The following is an 18,512-nucleotide window of genomic DNA, read 5'->3' on the forward strand; positions in this document are numbered from 1 at the left end:
ACCCCAAAATGTTATAACCCTACATTCATTTAATCAGCCCCTCTGCCATATATAACCCCTCATCCTTTCACTGACTGACAGCTTAATCTTCTTCACATAATGCTCATACACACTCATTCATTGACACTCCATCCATCACTATTCATCCCCACATGCATTTTTACTTGATCACTTTCCTGCCACTCAGATGTCCTTACATCCACTTAGCCCCCTTCTATTGATTACACAGGCCAATGAAAAAAAATTTTCTTGGTGTCTTGTTTTTTTTTTTACCTGTTCCTGGGGTTATTTGGGGTGCTGATTCAGAAAATTGCATTGGATAGACTGCATCAGCTCTAGTTTCTTAGATATGGTTGAATTTATTAATTTTTTTTTTACTGCTGTTTAAAAATCTTTTCTGCAGAATCAGGATGTCATAACAAGCTTTCTTTTCTGAATGGGAAATTTATGTATTTAAATTACCCACATTTATTTTGTGTATAATGGCCTTTGTTTCACAACTATTCATCTACTTCCTTCCCTATAATGCACACTGGCATAAAAATGTAAAGCTCAAATGACAAAATCACCTTTGTTCTGTTATATTACATAATTATGTGCAAAAAATTTAGATAGTAAACATGGCTTCCTTAGACTACATAAATTTGTATTTCAAAGTTTTCTCAACCTGATCTATTTAAAAGAGTAGCACTGGCTGGCTGTTGTTACTTGCCTTTTCAAGATTCAGATGGTTTTGGGGCAGTGAGGTCTGCATTTGGACTCCATTCTGTGGCTGCATTGCTAAGAGCTTATTGGTGATATTTGTTAAACTGCAGCCACTGTTTTTTTTCTAATATGCTTGCTTGTTTGCTTTCAGGCAGTTATATCCCATCTGGGTTGGGAATGTGACCTCCAGGATAGCAGAAAAAAATCTTAAATCTCTCTTTGAACAGTAAGTTTCTTTTGCAGCAAGAAATGTGAGGTTTTATTGAGGAATGCAAGAATGAGAGGAAGTAGCCCACTTTGATAGGGGTTAAGAATCTGAAAAGAGAGTTATCCCCAAACCTTGATCACCAGAGCTTCTCAACCACTTGCTGGGTGAAGCCTGATCTGTAAAACACAGTTTCTGAACTCTGCTTCTCAAGATCCATAAACATACTGCTTATTAATCTTATTATTGGACCAGGTTTATGCAAATATATTGCAATATTCATTGTGGATATTCTGAAAATCGAGCTTGTTAAGATATTTTGCCTCAAGTCTAAGAGTGCCTGTTTCTTATGCTAGCAACAATATTATCCATTCTCCATCCCCTTGGATCCTGGGTGGGTGGATGTTTGCTTTGTTTATTGACTCCTGGCACTGTCTTTCAACTTATGTGGAACTGGCCTCTGTTTGGTTAAATTGCCATGAGCCTTCATTCACAACTCCCTGAGAATTATTTTCTGTATTTTACATCCCTTTTCTGTACTTTACATCCCTTTTCTGTACTTTACATCCCTTCCAGGCATCCTTGTCCTGCACCTTCTTCAAGAACATGGCTAACAGGAACCCAAAGTCTGGCTACTGAGGGTTGGTGTTGGCTAGTACTCCCCCCAAAGGCTGCAAGTGCTATCTCCTCAGCATCCCTTATCTCAGCCTGAGGAGCAGCGTTCTGGATTGGGAATTAAGCCCAAATCCCTCTGTGTGGCAATACTGCCTCTGGATTACCAGACTGGCACTGGGGTAGCCATGTTTTCACTGATTAGGGTATGTGTGGAGGGTGATGTATGCAGCTCTTGATGACATTTGAACAGTAAATTGTGTGAAGACTAGAACAAAGTGATAGTACCTGTGACTCTTTGTGGCTAACTTGATTGTTTGATGTTGCAGGTTTGGTCATATCCATTCAATCCGAATCCTTTATGACAGAACATGTGCCTTTATAAACTTCAGTGACAAAGAGGCAGCTGAGAGAGCATTCTATACTTTGCAGGTAGGAAGCTGCTTAGCTCTTTGGAAACATGACTATGGACAACAGAAAAAAGTGAACTGACCTATCCAGTCTGTCCAGTTATTCTGCCCACAGCTGTTAAGGAGACAGCCAAGCTTGCATCCATATTGTAAGAGCCTGTAAGATACCCAGGACAGTCTTTGTTTTCCTTCTTGGTATGCCACTGTCTTGAAGAGATGATCCTCAGTTCACTCTGGCATCCTACCCCTTCCATGTCCGCCCACAAATCTTTATACTAATCTAACCTGGAATTGTAACTCAGTACTGGATTGTGGGATGTTAGTGGCAGTGAATCACAAACCCTGCCTGGTACCTGCCCTTATTTTAGCTGCTCTGAGAAAGGGGGGGGGGGGGGAGAGAGTGCAGCACATGGAAAACATTTTGCCACTAACTCTGGGCTCTACCTCTCTGTCAATAGAATTTGAGGTAAGTATTATCCGTACTGCTACACTGCTTTTGTGATGATAGTTGAAGAATACAGATGTACTGGCACTATATGGCTCAAAATGACTGAGCCAAGCTGAGCTAGAAGGTATGTCAGAGATAGAAGAGAGTAATAAAACAAGAAATAGGAAAAAAGGGTAGACGATTGTATGTTTATTTCACTGGACCCCAAGAATAAAGGTTTGAAGACCAATGATACAAAGAACAAGTATTACTAGTAGCATGGCCATTGTTCAAACATTTGACCTCCTGTGTCCCTAGAATAGCCTTCTAAACAGACTTAACTGTTTATGCTCTTGTGTTTGTGTTGGATTTGTTTACTTGTTACAGTACATGCTGCCTTCTAATCAGAATTGGCAGCTAGACTGTTTGTGTCATCATAGCTTGATTTAAATCACTTGAACCTCCCCAACCTTCCGCATAATCTGTTGGACAAATCCAACTATGTGAGCATTTGTGTTTACAATAGGGCTTGTCATTTTTACAGAACTTGCCAGCCAGACCTAATTTGTAGTTCTGTCATTGCAGCCTGCCAGAGAAACCTCACTTTTTCTGAGGACAAGCAGGACATGCTGTTCTCACATGTGGGCGTCGTCATTCATGAAGCTCACTACGAAAGCTACCCAGCATTCTTACATTTTCTAGAAGCCCTGGCAGGCCCAACCATGCATGTGCACATGCCTTCCCACCCGTCTGACTCATGCAGGACCCTCAGTTTCTTTTTTTTCCATGGGGCTGTTCAGATGTGCTTTGCCTTGTTTCTGATCATGCCAGATAAAAGTTTAAGGGATTTCCCAGGGTATCTTTCTTCCCATGATTCAGGAAAACGATTAGCTATGCTTTCTGGACTTAAAGAATGCTTACAATCACATCCAGATACATCCAGGTCCCAGGTGGTATCTCAGATTTCAAGTAGGGAAACACTATTACCAGTACTGCATACTGCTTTTGGTCTTTTGTCTGCTCCCAGAGTGTTTACTGAATGACTTACACTAGGCGCAGCATCGCTGCGCAGACTGGGAGTGCACACGTTTCCCTATCTGGATCACTGACTGGTAAAGAGCACATCAACAGAAAGTGCTCAAGGATCAATGCAGAGAACTGTTTGAGTGTTGGAGCTACTAGGGTTCATAATCAACTACTGAATCCCACCTGCTCCCTGTGCAGTAATTGAAGAACACTGAAGCTTTTCTGGACACAGTTCAAGTTAAAGTCTACCTTCTTCAAGTAATGGCAGATTCATTCATTTGCATGACTGATCAGGTTCACACCAGCTAGCAGGTCAATAGCTTGGCAGAGTGTTGTTAAGCCTGCATGTTACACCCATGGCACGCCTGCATTTGTGAAGTGCTCAATGGACTCTAGCTTTCTAGTGGTGTGAGACCACTGGGAAATCTGAAAGATGTCATTTCAGTCACTCCAGAGTTGACAATGCCTTCTCTGTCGGACAATTTGGTTTCAGGACTTTCATTTCAAATTTCTTCTCCAAAAAGATTCTGAACATAGATATCTTCAGTCTGTAGTGTGGTGCTCATGTAGATGAGCTTCACACCCAAAGTCATTAGTCTGTCCAGGAGATCCAGATTCATATCAGTCTCCTAGAACTGCAAGCAATTTGGAATGCTCTAAAGACTTTTAGAGATCAGCTATTGAACCAATTTGGTCTTATCCAGACAATCAGGTTGCCATATACTACATCAACAAGTAGGGTATGAGATCCTATCCCTTGTGTCAGGAAGCAGTCAGGATGTAGCAGTGGGCCACCAGACTTGGCAAGGTACTTAGAGCTAGAGAATGACACGGGGAAAAAATCTGTCCCCGTCACCGCCCCGTCCCCGGCCCACCATCCTCTGCACCGCCCCGTCACCGCCGTTCCCTTCACCGCCCCGTCACCGCCATCCCTTTCACTGCCCCGTCACCGCCACTGCCATCCCATTCACCGCCCCGTCACCGTCCCCCGCTGCATCCATATAAGCCTTAGTACTGTAATATTTAGCTTATTCCTTTGTTATAAATCAGAGTTCCTGCTGCTGAACTAGAGAAAGAGATGTTCAGCTGGCAGGGCTTTGTTTATAAATTTTTATCAACACAACTAATATACTACTTTATCCTAAAGCAAAAAATAAATAAATAAATAGAATTTTTTTTCTACCTTTGTTGTCTGGTTTCTGCTTTCCACATCTTCTCATTCAATTCCTTCCATCCACTGTGTGTCTTCTCTCTGCGTCTTCCATTTGCTGTTACTATGCCTCTCCCTTCACCCCCCCCAATTGGTCTAGCACCCATCTTCTTCCCTCCGCTCCCCAATAGTCCGGCATCTGTCTTCTTCCCACTCTGTCTTCCACATTTCCCTTCAGGGTCTGTTCCTCTCCACCCTCCTTCAATGTCTGTCCTATTCCTTTCCACCACCACCCTTCCCTCCCTCCTTTACCATCTGTTCCTTTCTACCACCCTTCAGCTCCTCTCGCATGGCCTATCTATCTACCTTCCTCCCTCTTATTTTCATGGCACGTTACAATGTAATTTGTGCAAGCCACTGGAGTCTGCGAGCTCGGTCCCTGTCCCATCCCCACAAACCATCTCGCTTCTGTGCTCCTATTTTCCCCATTTCTAATATCTCCCCTATGTATCTGCCATTGCCCCCCCCTGTGTCCATATACCATCCCCATGGCATGTCCCCTTTATGTCTCTGTCCCTATGCCCCATGCACATAATTTCCCCTCTTTCTGTTACCTTCCTGTGTCCAGATTTCCCCTATCTTCCTCTTCCATACCAGTGTGTCTCTTCTTTTCAACCCCATCTAGCTTTTTTCCCTCTTTCTTCCCCCCCCTTGCTTCTAGCATCTGGCTCACCTGCCTGTCCTTCCCTTTCTTTCCTGCTGTGGGTTTTTCTTTCCGTCTTCATCCCCTTGGCCCAGAATCCTTTTCCCTTTCACTCCCTCCTTCCAGTTTGAGCCGGGAACACGGGCGATCGCACGGTCCCCGCAGCCCCCACCCGCCTGCCCAATCGATCCTAGTGTTTAGCCAGCTCTCTCCCTTCTCCTCACCTTAGTTTGCAGGCTTTCTTTTTCGGCGACCTGCACGCTTTCCCAAAGAGCCGCGCACGCGCGGCTGCTCAGTGTTCAATCTTCTGCTCTGCTGCAACTTCCTGTTTCCAGTTGCGTCAGAGCAGAAGATCGAAACTGAGCAGCAGCGGGTGCGCGGCTCTTTGATAGTGTGCGGGTCGCCGAAAAAGAAAACCTACAAACTAAGGTGAGGAGAAGGGAGAGAGCTGGCTAATCACTAGGATCGATTGGGTAGGCGGGTGTGGGCTGCGGGGACAAGACCATTTACCGCTCCACGGGGCGGTGAATGGCCTTGTCCCCGTCCCTGCAGCGACTGCTAGTTTTCGTTCCCCGTTTCGGCGGGTTACCCGCGGCTAAACGCAGTGGCTGCGGGTAAACCGCCACCGTGTCATTCTCTACTTAGAGCCACATACCTTGCGGAAATAGAACAGTTTAGTGGAAAGACTGAGCATGGTCATGCAACCATATAAGTGGTCTCTCGGTATGGCTGTTGCCTGCAAAATCTTCTGAGTGCCCCCCCCTCTCATCTCTGTTCCATATATGGCAAGTATGTGTATTTTATTCCACTTTCATATCATCTGAGTACAGGTCTTTCCTATCGTGCTGGGGAAGGGAGAACTGCTTCAACTAATAGCCAATCTGTCGATCAAATCTGGAAGGATTCCGGAAGACTGGAAGGTGACAAATGTTATGCTGATCTTCAAGAAAGATTCAAGGGGAGATCCGGGAAACTACAGACCGGTGAATCTGACCTCAGCACCCGGAAAGATGATAGAGGCGCTGATAAAGGACCGCATCATTGATCATCTTGACGGACACGATCTAATGAGGACTAGCCAGCACGGCTTCAACAAAGGAAGATCTTGCTTGACATACTTGCTACACTTCTTCAAGGGAGTAAACATGCAGATAAACAAGGGTGACCCAGTCGACATTGTATATTTGGATTTTCAGAAGGCGTTAGACAAGGTTTCTCATGAATGACTACTTCGAAAAATTGCGAGCCATGGAATCAAAGGTGAAATACTCAGGTGGATTAAAAACTGGCTGGCGGGTAGGAAACAGAGAGTGGGGGTGAATGGACAATACTCGGACTGGAAAAGTGTTACGAGTGGAGTGCCGCAGGGTTCGGTGCTTGGACCCGTGCTCTTCAACATATTTTTAAACGACCTAGAAATTGGGACGACGAGTGAGGTGATTAAATTTGTAGACGATACAAAGTTATTCAGAGTAATAAAGATGTAGGAGGATTGCGAAAACCTGCAATATGACATAAACATGCTCAAGAAATGGGCTGCAACATGGCTAATGAGGTTTAACGTGGATAAGTGTAAGGTGATGCATGTTGGTAATAAAAATCTTATACATGACTACAGGTTGCCCGGTGCAGTAATAATAATATATACCTCCAAATCCATAGTAGTTCTAGGCGGTTTACAATAAGAAGAGCTGGACAGTCAGCGAAAAAATAAAAATGAAGTCTTTGAATACATGATTATCCCAGGACAAGCAGGCAGGTATTCTCACTAGTGGGTGATGTCATCAGACAGAGCCCCGGTACGGACGTCTCACAAGCACGTGTTGCTTGTAGAAACTTAAAGTTTCTAGATGCCCGCACCGCGCATGCGCCGGTGCCTTCCTACCCGGAGATCCGGGCGTGTCTCCTCAGTTCTTTCTTTTCCGCGGAGCTGAGAAGTTCAACTTCATCATGCGCTAGCTGAATTCAGTTAAATTTGCCTTCCTTGTCCGCGTTTTCGCTTTCTTTTAATTACAGTTAACAGTTCTTTTCTTTTCGTAAAAAAAAAAAAAAAAAAAAAAAAGAAGATTATTTCCTCCGGCGGGTCGAACGGGCCGGCCACGTGGCTCAGGCCCACTGGCTTCGACCTCGCGGCGGAGATTTTCCGGCCTATGTCCCGGCCAATCACCGGGTTTAAAAAGTGCAGCAAGTGCCAACGCGCGATTTCACTCATGGACCCTCACTGGCGCTGTTTGCAGTGTTTGGGCCCTGACCACATTCCGAAATCGTGCAGGCCTCGCTCTACCCTTACGGCACGCTCATTCAAGCGGCGTTGCCTATTGTGGGAATCGATGTTCAAGATGGACGCAGCTAAGGATCCCTCAGCCTCCACTTCATCCGATACCTCCCCGGTTCGGGCAAAACCGGCATCGACCCCTCCTACATCGAGCGTGGTGAAACCGGCATCGCTCGCCCCGACACCATCCACGAGCTCGACGTCGGTGCCTGCCCCGGTCTCCTCGGTTCAGGTACCTCTTCCTTCCACAGTGCCACCAATGGTCATCAAAGTGCCGAAAGCTACTAAGCAGAAGCACTCGGCCTCGAAGGAGCGCGATGTCCGTGCAGGAGGACCCCCTTTCGGTGCGGATCCCTCCTTATCGGCTTCGCTACGGTCCGTGCTGGAAGCTCAATTCGTTGAGCTCATGCAGACCATCGGACCCGGGCTCATCGCTGCCATACAGGGTGACCTCCCGGTACCGATCCAAAGGGGCGGTCCGCCCCCTCCCCCTCCCCCACACCGTTCGACCTCGACAACCGACGAGGACGAACGGGGGAGGGCGGCGATGCCCACGCGGCAAGCCTCGCTTACCGATATGCCGCCATTAGAACCCATTACGCCTCCGCGCCAACATGGGACCAGACCTCCGATCGATACTCGAAGCCCTGGGCATAGTCAGGAAGAGTTCTTCCGTACTCCTTACCAGACTTGGGTAGCATCGCAAGAACCCGCATCGCAAACCCAGTTACGATCCACCGCTTCCAGCCCTATCCACTTGGGGGCCTCGGGAGACCATGCGATGCACAGACGATCCCGATCCCCGTCCCGCCACCGAGACGGGCACCGATCGAGACACTCATCCTGGCACTCCTCACGCCATTCGGAGGTGTCACCGCAGAAAAAACTGCAACGTAGGGGATACTCCTCATCAGAGGTGTCCCCTCCGAGGGGCCCGGAGTACGAGGAGACACCGGTGCCCGATTCTCCTTGTCACTCCCCGATGTCCACGGACCTGGAGGCCTCATCCTCCTCCAGCCCGTCCCACAGACCGACGCTGGCGGAACAATTGTCCTTCTCCTCATTCCTCCGACAAATGGCGGATGATCTGGATGTGACCCTTGACACGGGCTCCAGATACTCCAAAGAGTATCTGGACACCATGCATTTACCTAACCCTCCAACGGAGTCGCTTCGGCTCCCCTTGCATAAATTACTGGACCAGACCTTCATGCAGTACTTCGAAACGCCGTATTCCATACCGGCGATCCCCAGCAAACTCGATGCTCGATACCGCATCGTGCACCATAAAGGGTTCGAGGGCCCTCAACTCTCCCACCAATCCCTACTGGTCGAGTCCTCCCTTAAACGCTCTCACCCCTCCCAGGTCTACGCCTCTGTACCGCCGGGCCGAGAGGGGAGAACGATGGACAAATTTGGTAGAAAATTCTACCAAAACTCCATGATGGCGTCACGGGTGCTAAACTACAACTTCTTTTTCTCTTCCTATCTGGAGTTCTTCTTGCCGGTGCTCCGCAAGTTCACTCCGTTCATAGACAACCAAGCTCGATTCGAGTTCGAGGAAGTGGTAGCCTCCCTCTCCCAATTACGCCTCCAGCTGATGCAATCCTCCTTCGATGCATTCGAACTCTCGGCACGCGCCGCCGCAAGCGCGGTAGCCATGCGTCGCCTGGCATGGCTCCGTACTATCGATATGGATCCCAACCTACAGGACAGACTCGCCAACGTACCATGCGCTGGAGCTGACCTGTTCGATGAGTCTATCGAAACTGTTACCAAGAAGCTGTCGGATCATGAAAAATCCTTTCAATCCATCCTACGGCCCAAACCCAAACCTCAACAGTCTCGACCTTCCAGGCCACCCCTGATTTACCAGCGGCGTTACATGCCCAGACAAACGCCTGCTGCGAGACAGCCTGCGAAGAGACAACCTCCCCAGAAGTCTCAGCAAAAACTTCAGCCACCGGCTGTACCTAAGGCTCCCCAGCCCTTTTGACGCCCCTCCCGGGAGCATAACCTCGGCCTCTCCCATAGGGGGCCGCCTCCATCTTTTTTACCACCGATGGGAGGCCATAACCACGGACCTATGGGTCCTCTCCATCATAAGAGAAGGATACTCTCTTCAATTCCACCGGGTCCCCCCGGACCATCCTCCAAGAGAGTATCCTTCAAGCTCGACGCAGACCGCCCTTCTTCTTCAGGAAGTCCAAACCTTACTTCAGCTTCGGGCTGTCGAGCCGGTCCCGTCAGACCAATTGAACCGAGGGTTTTACTCCCGGTACTTCCTCGTCCCGAAGAAAACGGGCGACCTGCGACCCATTTTAGACCTTCGGGCCCTCAACAAGTTCCTGGTCAAAGAGAAGTTCCGCATGTTGACTTTGGCTTCTCTATACCCCCTCCTCGAGCAGAACGACTGGTTATGCTCCCTGGATCTCAGGGAGGCCTACACTCACATCCCCATTCACCCGGCCTCCCGAAAGTTCCTCAGATTTCGGGTGGGAAATCTGCACCTACAGTATCGAGTGCTACCATTCGGCCTATCTTCGTCCCCCAGAGTCTTCACAAAGTGCCTGGTGGTAGTGGCCGCAGCACTCCGGGACAGGGGTCTACAGGTGTTTCCATACCTCGACGACTGGCTCATCAAGGCCCCGTCAGCCCCAGAGGTCACTTCGGCGGCCTTGGCTACAACCTACTTCCTCCAGAATTTGGGCTTCGAGATCAACTTCTCCAAGTCTCATCTACAACCCACCCAGTCCCTCCCCTTCATCGGAGCGGTCCTGGACACCACCCGACTCCGAGCATTCCTGCCCCGGCAACGCATGGAGTCTCTTCTTCATCTCTGCCAGTCGGTGGCTACTCGCCAAACCCTACCGGCGAGACAACTGATGGTGCTCCTGGGCCATATGGCCTCCACAGTACACGTGACACCCTTTGCCAGACTCCACCTCAGAATCCCCCAGTGGACCCTGGCATCACAGTGGAATCAGACATCCGATCCACTGTCCAAACGCATCGTAGTCACACCTGCTCTTCGGCAGTCTCTACTTTGGTGGATGACCTCTTCGAATCTATCCAGAGGTTTGCTGATGCACTCTCCCCCCCATCAGAAAGTTCTCACAACCGATTCGTCGAATTACGCATGGGGGGCCCACCTGGAGGGTCTCCGCACCCAAGGATTCTGGACCAGTGCGGAAAGACTACACCAAATCAATCTATTGGAACTCAGAGCCATCTTCAATGCGCTCCAAGCGTTCCAACACCGACTCCACGACATGGTAATCCTCATTCGCACAGACAATCAGGCCGCCATGTATTATATCAACAAGCAAGGAGGCACGGGCTCGGCCCTCCTTTGCCAGGAAGCTCTACGAGTCTGGGACTGGGCGGTGCGCCACAACGCCCTACTCAGAGCAGTATACATCCAGGGGGAGAACAACGTCTTAGCAGACAAACTAAGCCGTCTGCTACAACCGCACGAATGGACTCTCCATTCCAACCCCCTTCACCAAATCTTCACGCAATGGGGGACGCCTCAGATAGACCTCTTTGCGGCTCCCCACAACGCCAAACTGCCTCAGTTTTGCTCCAGGATCTACACTCCTCATCGCCTCGAGGCAGATGCTTTTCTACTGAACTGGGGGAAACGATTTCTATATGCGTTCCCACCATTCCCGCTGATCCAGAAGACTCTGGTCAAGCTGAAACTCGAACGGGCCACCATGATTCTAATAGCTCCTCGGTGGCCCAGACAACCTTGGTTCTCCCTCCTACTTCAACTCAGCAGCAGGGAACCAGTACCACTTCCAGTGTTTCCTTCACTACTTACTCAACATCAAGGATCACTACTTCATCCCAACCTGCAGTCTCTCCACCTGACAGCTTGGTTCCTCTCAACGTAACCCCTCACCAATTCTCACAAGAAGTGAGGGAGGTCTTGGAAGCTTCCAGGAAGCCCGCCACTCGACAATGCTACTCCCAGAAATGGACCAGATTCTCCTCATGGTGCGTTTCTAAGTCAAAGGAACCTCAGCGAGCTTCCTTATCCTCCGTGCTGGACTATCTCCTACACCTATCTCAATCTGGGCTCAAGTCCACATCCATACGAGTCCACCTGAGCGCTATTGCGGCGTTCCACCAGCCTCTACAAGGGAAACCCCTCTCGGCCCATCCGGTGGTCGCCAGATTTATGAAAGGACTCTTCCATGTTAACCCTCCTCTCAAACCACCCCCAGTAGTTTGGGACCTCAATGTAGTCCTTTCCCACCTCATGAAGCCCCCGTTTGAACCACTCAACAGGGCCCCTCTGAAGTATCTCACCTGGAAAGTGCTTTTCCTTGTAGCCCTTACGTCCGCTCGCAGAGTCAGCAAACTCCAGGCATTGATGGCGGACCCACCATTCACAGTATTCCACCATGACAAGGTGGTCCTCCGCACTCACCCGAAATTCCTGCCTAAGGTGGTCTCCGAATTTCATCTCAACCAATCCATTGTACTTCCAGTATTCTTCCCTAAGCCTCATTCTCACCACGGAGAATCGGCCCTTCACACTCTAGACTGCAAACGTGCCTTGGCTTTCTACCTGGATCGCACCAAGCCACACAGAACCACTCCTCAACTTTTTGTCTCCTTCGATCCTAACAAGTTGGGAAGACCCGTATCAAAGCGCACCATCTCTAATTGGATGGCGGCTTGTATCTCTTTCTGCTATGCCCAGGCTGGATTATCACTTCCTTGTAAGGTCACAGCCCATAAGGTCAGAGCAATGGCAGCCTCAGTAGCATTCCTCAGATCAACACCAATCGAGGAAATTTGCAAGGCTGCCACCTGGTCCTCGGTTCACACATTCACCTCACATTATTGTCTGGATACCCTCTCCAGACGGGATGGACAGTTTGGCCAAACAGTATTGAAAAATTTATTCTCTTAAGTCGCCAACTCCCCCTCCATCCCACTGAGGTTAGCTTGGAGGTCACCCACTAGTGAGAATACCTGCCTGCTTGTCCTGGGATAAAGCAATGTTACTTACCGTAACAGTTGTTATCCAGGGACAGCAGGCAGCTATTCTCACGTCCCACCCACCTCCCCTGGGTTGGCTTCTCAGGCTAGCTACCTGAACTGAGGAGACACGCCCGGATCTCCGGGTAGGAAGGCACCGGCGCATGCGCGGTGCGGGCATCTAGAAACTTTAAGTTTCTACAAGCAACACGTGCTTGTGAGACGTCCGTACCGGGGCTCTGTCTGATGACATCACCCACTAGTGAGAATAGCTGCCTGCTGTCCCTGGATAACAACTGTTACGGTAAGTAACATTGCTATATTTGTAGGGAGGGAGGGAGAGAGACAAAGTAAAAGTCACAATGTAGGGACATCGAGTACATGTAAAAATTATGGAGGGATTGGTACACACCCAACTGATGGATTATCTGGATCAATTCTCTCTCCTACATGAAATTCAATCTGGTTTTAGACCGTTATTCAGTACTGAGACAGTAATTGCGGCTATTTTAGACAATCTGCGCCTACTGTTTAGTAAGGGCCTTAATGCCCTGGTTATGCAATTCGATATGAGTTCTGCCTTTGATCTAGTAGACCACGGGAAACTGCTGCAATGCCTAGACGCCATTGCAGCATTGCGGGGACGAGGTGCTGAATTGGTTCCGTGGCTTCCTTATGTCCCGCACTTATCAAGTACGTTTTAATTATGAACTTTCAGATACCTGGAGCAATCCATCCGGTGTGCCACAAGGGTCTCCGCTATCTCCATTGCTCTTCAACGTCTACATGTCCCCACTAGGCACGTAGCTAACACAGTTAGGGATAAAACTATTTAGTTATGCAGATGATTTTACGATCATCATCCCATTTGTTAATTCTATCTCTGAAACTATTCCTAAAGCTTCAAAAGCCATAAACATGATGGAGCACTGGATGACAACCTTTAGGCTCAAATTTAATTCAGAAAAGACAACTTTCTTCGTTGCTTCGCCACATCCACTTGACACCAAATCACCACTATGTATCAATAATCTTAATTACCCTATCCAACCTACCATAAAGATACTAGGTGTAACTTTAGATCAGTGCCTAACCATGAGAGATCAGGTGGACTCCTTGATCAGAAAGGGATTTTTCATTCTCTGGAAACTCAGATCCATTAAAACTTATTTCGATACAGCGGTATTCAAAACCCTAGTCCAATCCCTCGTACTGAGTCTACTTGATTGCTGTAACATCGCCCATTTAGCAATTTCCCAAAAGAACATGCAGCGTTTACAATTGATGCAAAATGCAACGGTCAAACTGATCTTTGGGCTGAGGAAGTTTGACCACGTGACACCCTATTACCGGCCAGTGGCGTACCAAGGGGGGGGCAGGAGGGGCGGTCCGCCCCGGGTGCCAGCCCTGAAGGGGTGCTCCCGGCCTTGCCGTTCAGTCACCCCACACCCCCGAAGGACCGCTCGCCCCACTGACCTTCCTGCACCACCTGTGAAGCAGCAAGCAGCAGGATCGCGAGGTCAGCTATCCCTGAGCTGCTTGGGCGCTGCTTCCTGTGCCGCGGTCCCACCCCTCCTCTGACATCAGAGGAGGGGCGGGAACGCGGCGCAGGAAGCAGTGCCTAAGCAGCGCAGGGAAAGCTGACGTCGCGATCCTGCTGCGGCTGCTTCATAGGTGGTGCAGGAAGGTCAGTGGGGCGAGCGGTCCTTCGGGGGTGGTGGTGGTGGTGGTGACTGAACGGCAAGGCCGGGAGCATAGGTAGTGCTGCTTCATAGGTGGTGCGGGGAGGCCAGGGGGGCGAGCGGTCCTTCGGGGTGGGGTGGGTGGGCGGGCAGGCAGGCATTCAAGGGGGAGGGGGGGTGACAGGCAGGCAGGCCTTCAAGGGGGGGACAGGCCTTCGGGGGGGGGTGTGCAGACCTTCAAGGGGGAGGGACAGGCCTTCAAGGGGGGGGCAGGCAGGCCTTCAAGGGGGGACAGGTCTACAAGGGGGGACAGGCCTACAAGGGGGTGGGCAGGCCTACAAGGGGGTGGGACAGGCCTTCAGGGGGGGGTGCAGGCCTTCAGGGGGGGTGCAGGCCTTCAGGGGGGGTGCAGGACTTCGGAGGGGGTGCAGGCCTTCAAGGGGGGGGACAGGCCTTCAAGGAGGGGACAGGCAGGCAGGCCTTCAAGGGGGGGACAGGCCTACAAGGGGGGGACAGGCCTACAAGGGGGTGGGACAGGCCTTCAAGGGGGGTGCAGACCTTCAAGGGGGGGGACAGGCCTTCAAGGAGGGGACAGGCAGGCAGGTCTTCAAGGTGGGGGGACAGGCCTTCAAGGGGGGGGACAGGCCTACAAGGGGGTGGGACAGGCCTTCAAGGGGGGTGCAGGCCTTCAAGAGGGGACAGGCAGACCTTTAAGGGGGGACAGGCCTTTGGGGGGGACCCTGGTTTAGAAGTACACGGAGGGAAGGGGGTGTTCAAAGAGACGTGCATATGCCAAACTTTGGGGGGGGATGAAGAAATAATGGGTCTGAAAATAGAGGAGAGGGAGAGAAATGATGGACCATGGGATTTAGGGAGGGAAGGAACTGAAAGGGAGAGAAATTGGACACAAGGGATGGTGTGGAGGAGGGATAGAGATACTGGATAGGAGGGTAATTGGGAAAAGAAAGGGAGAGATGGTGGACTCTGGGGTGGTGGGGAAGGAGGGAGAGATGCCGAATGAAAGGGTAGTTAAGAAAAGGTGGATCTGTGGAGGGAGATGAAAAAAAGGAAAGATACCAGACTTCCTGGGGAGGGAAGGGAAATGGAAAGGGAGGTTGGCAGATGGATGGTTAGCACGCAGAAAGAAGAAAGAAGGAGACCCTGGCAAGCAAGTTATCAGAAGAAAACCAGAGCCTTGGACCAACAAGATTTGAAATATAACCAGACAACAAAAGGTAGAAAAATTAATTTTATTTTCTGTTTTGTGATTATAATATGTCAGATTTGAAATGTGTATCCTGACAGAGCTGGTGTTGGACTGCAAACGTGAGCTAGGATTTAACAGAGAGAGGAAAAGTCCTTTTTGTTTCTTTATTTTATTTACACCACAGCGCCAGTGTGGTTAGGAGAAGCCAAAGGGGGTGAAAAAGCTATAAAACCCACCAGGAGTTTTGAAAAAAATCACCCAACTGGGCAGGAAAATCGAATTGAAAAACCAATTCAATAGACTGAATCGAATCGAAATTTTTTTTCCTGAATCTGGCAGCATTAGTTTGTGCTACTGTCTTAGACTTTAGGACCTGGGATTGGGGAGATGTGGCATCCTCAGTACTTTATAATGCAAGTGAAACGAGGATTTGGTCAGACCTTTGAAGGGTCTGCAGAAAAAAAATATTGTATAGGCCGGGGACATGAGACAGCAGGAAATGGGAACTTTTCTTCCTTCTATTTTTGTGAATGGAAAGGCTGAGGATGTCAGAGAGTTCAGTTAAAATATGTGCTTTATAAGAAAATATAATAATGTGTTTTATAAAGTTTATAGCATAGCTGGCCTACCCAGTGAGGTGTTTCTAGTGGTGGTGGTGGCAGCGTGTCAATGTGTTGAGAGGAAGAGGTGGTCTGGGAAATTCTGCTGAGCAAACTCCGGGCCCATTTCCACCCCCCAGTTAGTCCACTCCACTCAACTGGTTCACACACTGAGTGGGTCTTTGGGTGTTGTGTTGGGATCTCTTCCAGTGGTTTATCAGTATCTCCTTCTGGTCCAAGGAAGGAAACTTTGTTATCCTTAGCATTGACCTACAGAATATGTTTGTAACAGCGCTGCTTGTGTGGCATTAGGCTATGTAGTGATCGAAAGAAAAAAACAGACCTTTGCACATTTTTGCACTATATGATGGGTGTATGAGGAGATTCACATTTCCTGCACAGCTAAGTCCATGTGAAGTTACCTTGTGCTGTATTTGACATCTAGCAAGGTCTCTGTTTGAAAGTAAAGATCTAAACTTAAAAATGAAGTGGCCAGAAGTTATGGTAAAAGCAGATAGTGTAGCTGGTTTTAAGAAAGATTTGGACAAATTCCTGGAGGAAAAGTCCATAATCTGTTATTAAGACATGGGGGAAGTGTCTTCTTGCCCTGGATCGGTAGCATGGAATGTTGCTACTCTTTGGGTTTTGACCAGGTATTAGTATCCTGGATTGGCTACCATGAGAATGGGCTACTGGGCATGATGGACCATTGGTCTGACCCAGTTAGGCTATTCTTATGTTATGTTCTCATCTGTAGGGGCCTTTGTTTTCACTTCTTATTTTAATGTATTTTTTTTCTGGGAACTTATCAGTGTTTTTTATAATGGGAACAAAAATGGAAGAGAATTAATGTGTGTGGGATGAGGGGGTAACTAATTTCTTCAGCTAAATAATTCAATCCACTTCAAACAGACATAGGAGAACTCACGCACCATTCACACACCCTCCAACCAAAAACGTCAAAAGGAAAAAAACTGTTCGACAACCTCCTAGCCATTCGAGCTGCAACACTCGACCCCCAACTCTACAACCAATTGACATCGACCACAGACTGCAAAACCTTCAAAAAGAAATAAAAACCCTTCTATTCAAAAAACACATAAAACCGAACTAACACAATCAGAACTGTCCCAAGCATCACCTGCAACTACTCCATATGTACTTCTGATGTCATGACAATTCAGACATAATTTATGTTATGTTATGTTATGTTTGGAATACAGTGGTGCCTCGCATAACGGCCGCCTCGCACAGCGAACGCTGCGCACAACGAACTTTATGTCTTGATTCGTACAACGGACTTCGTTTCACACAACGAAGTCGCCCGAGCTGCATCCTTCCGGGGTTCCTGCGGGGTTGGATCGCAGCGGGGTTGGTCGAGCCGCGAGGGTAGTCTCCTTCTCCTTACCTGCCCTGTCGCAGCACACAGCCGAACGGAAATCTTCCCGATGTCAGCGCTGACGTCGGAGGGAGGGCTTAAGCAAAGCCCTCCCTTCCTCCGACGTCAGCGCTGACATCAGGAAGACTTCCGGTCGGCTGTGTGCGGCTGCGGCAGGGCAGGTAGGAAGAAGGCAATGGCGAACGAAAGAGGGGGGAGGGGGCGGTCCGCCCCGAAGAATGTGCACAGCTGGTCAGGTCCCCCGATCGACCGACAACAGGCCCGGCCGACAAACCTCCCTGCCCTGTAGCCGCGAATCTAAATTACCTCTTACAGCAGCTTCAATAATCCAGCTGCTGTAAGAAGGTAATTTAGATTCGCGGCTACAGGACAGGGAGATTTGTCCGACCGGGCCTGTTCTGTTGTCGGTCGGGTGCAAAAGCGCCACAAAGGTGGAGGCAGGGAGGGAGGAAAGGTGGAGTGGAGAAGAAAAGACGCTTAAGGGGGGAGAAGGCCGCTGAAAGCACATGTTGGAGCAGGGGATGAGAGGGAGGGAGAGAAGGGGAAATATTGGACAAGGGCAGAAGGGATGCTAAATCATAGGGTGACAGGCAGAGAGAACAACAGGAAAAAGAGTGGAAGCAATCTTGAACCCTGAGGGTGAGGGCAGAGAGAGGTGGTGAGATGATTGATCATGGGGAGAGGGACAAAAGGGAATAGAGATGGGATAGGAAGATAGTGGAAGTAAAAGGACAGGGAGATGTATGTTTTTAGATGTATCTAAATAAAAATAATAACAAAAAATTTATCTTTTTTTATGTCATCTTAGCATATTTTATGCTACAGAACGAATTATTTTTTTTAACATGTATTGTTATGGGAAAACGCGTTTCACATAACGAACTTTTCGCATAACAAACTTGCTCCTGGAACCAATTAAGTTCGTTGTGTGAGGCACCACTGTATAAGAAAATTTTCACTGCCTGTTTCTATTCTGACCATTTATTCCGTTTCATGGTCATTACAAAAAATATTTTTTTATATGGGGGGGGGTGTCAAAAAATGATGGGCCACATACCCTAGGTACGCCACTGTTACCGGCAGCTGCATTGGCTGCCAATGGAGGTGCGCGTAAAGT

The 18,512-nt window shown here is 48.9% G+C and overlaps 1 protein-coding gene across 4 annotated transcripts in view; it reads left to right on the forward strand.

Annotated features, from left to right (window-relative positions):
* TTC31 (tetratricopeptide repeat domain 31) overlaps positions 1–18,512 on the forward strand; it is a 163,149-nt gene that overhangs the window by 107,401 nt on the left and 37,236 nt on the right. For all 4 annotated transcript variants that reach the window (XM_033954937.1, XM_033954919.1, XM_033954926.1 and 1 more), the window contains exons 15-16: positions 857–931; positions 1,852–1,954. In XM_033954937.1, coding sequence (XP_033810828.1) covers positions 857–931; positions 1,852–1,954 — 178 coding nt within the window. The remainder of the gene's footprint in view (positions 1–856; positions 932–1,851; positions 1,955–18,512) is intronic.

Source organism: Geotrypetes seraphini, chromosome 1 (genome assembly GCF_902459505.1).
Source record: "Geotrypetes seraphini chromosome 1, aGeoSer1.1, whole genome shotgun sequence".
NCBI lineage: Eukaryota > Metazoa > Chordata > Amphibia > Gymnophiona > Dermophiidae > Geotrypetes > Geotrypetes seraphini.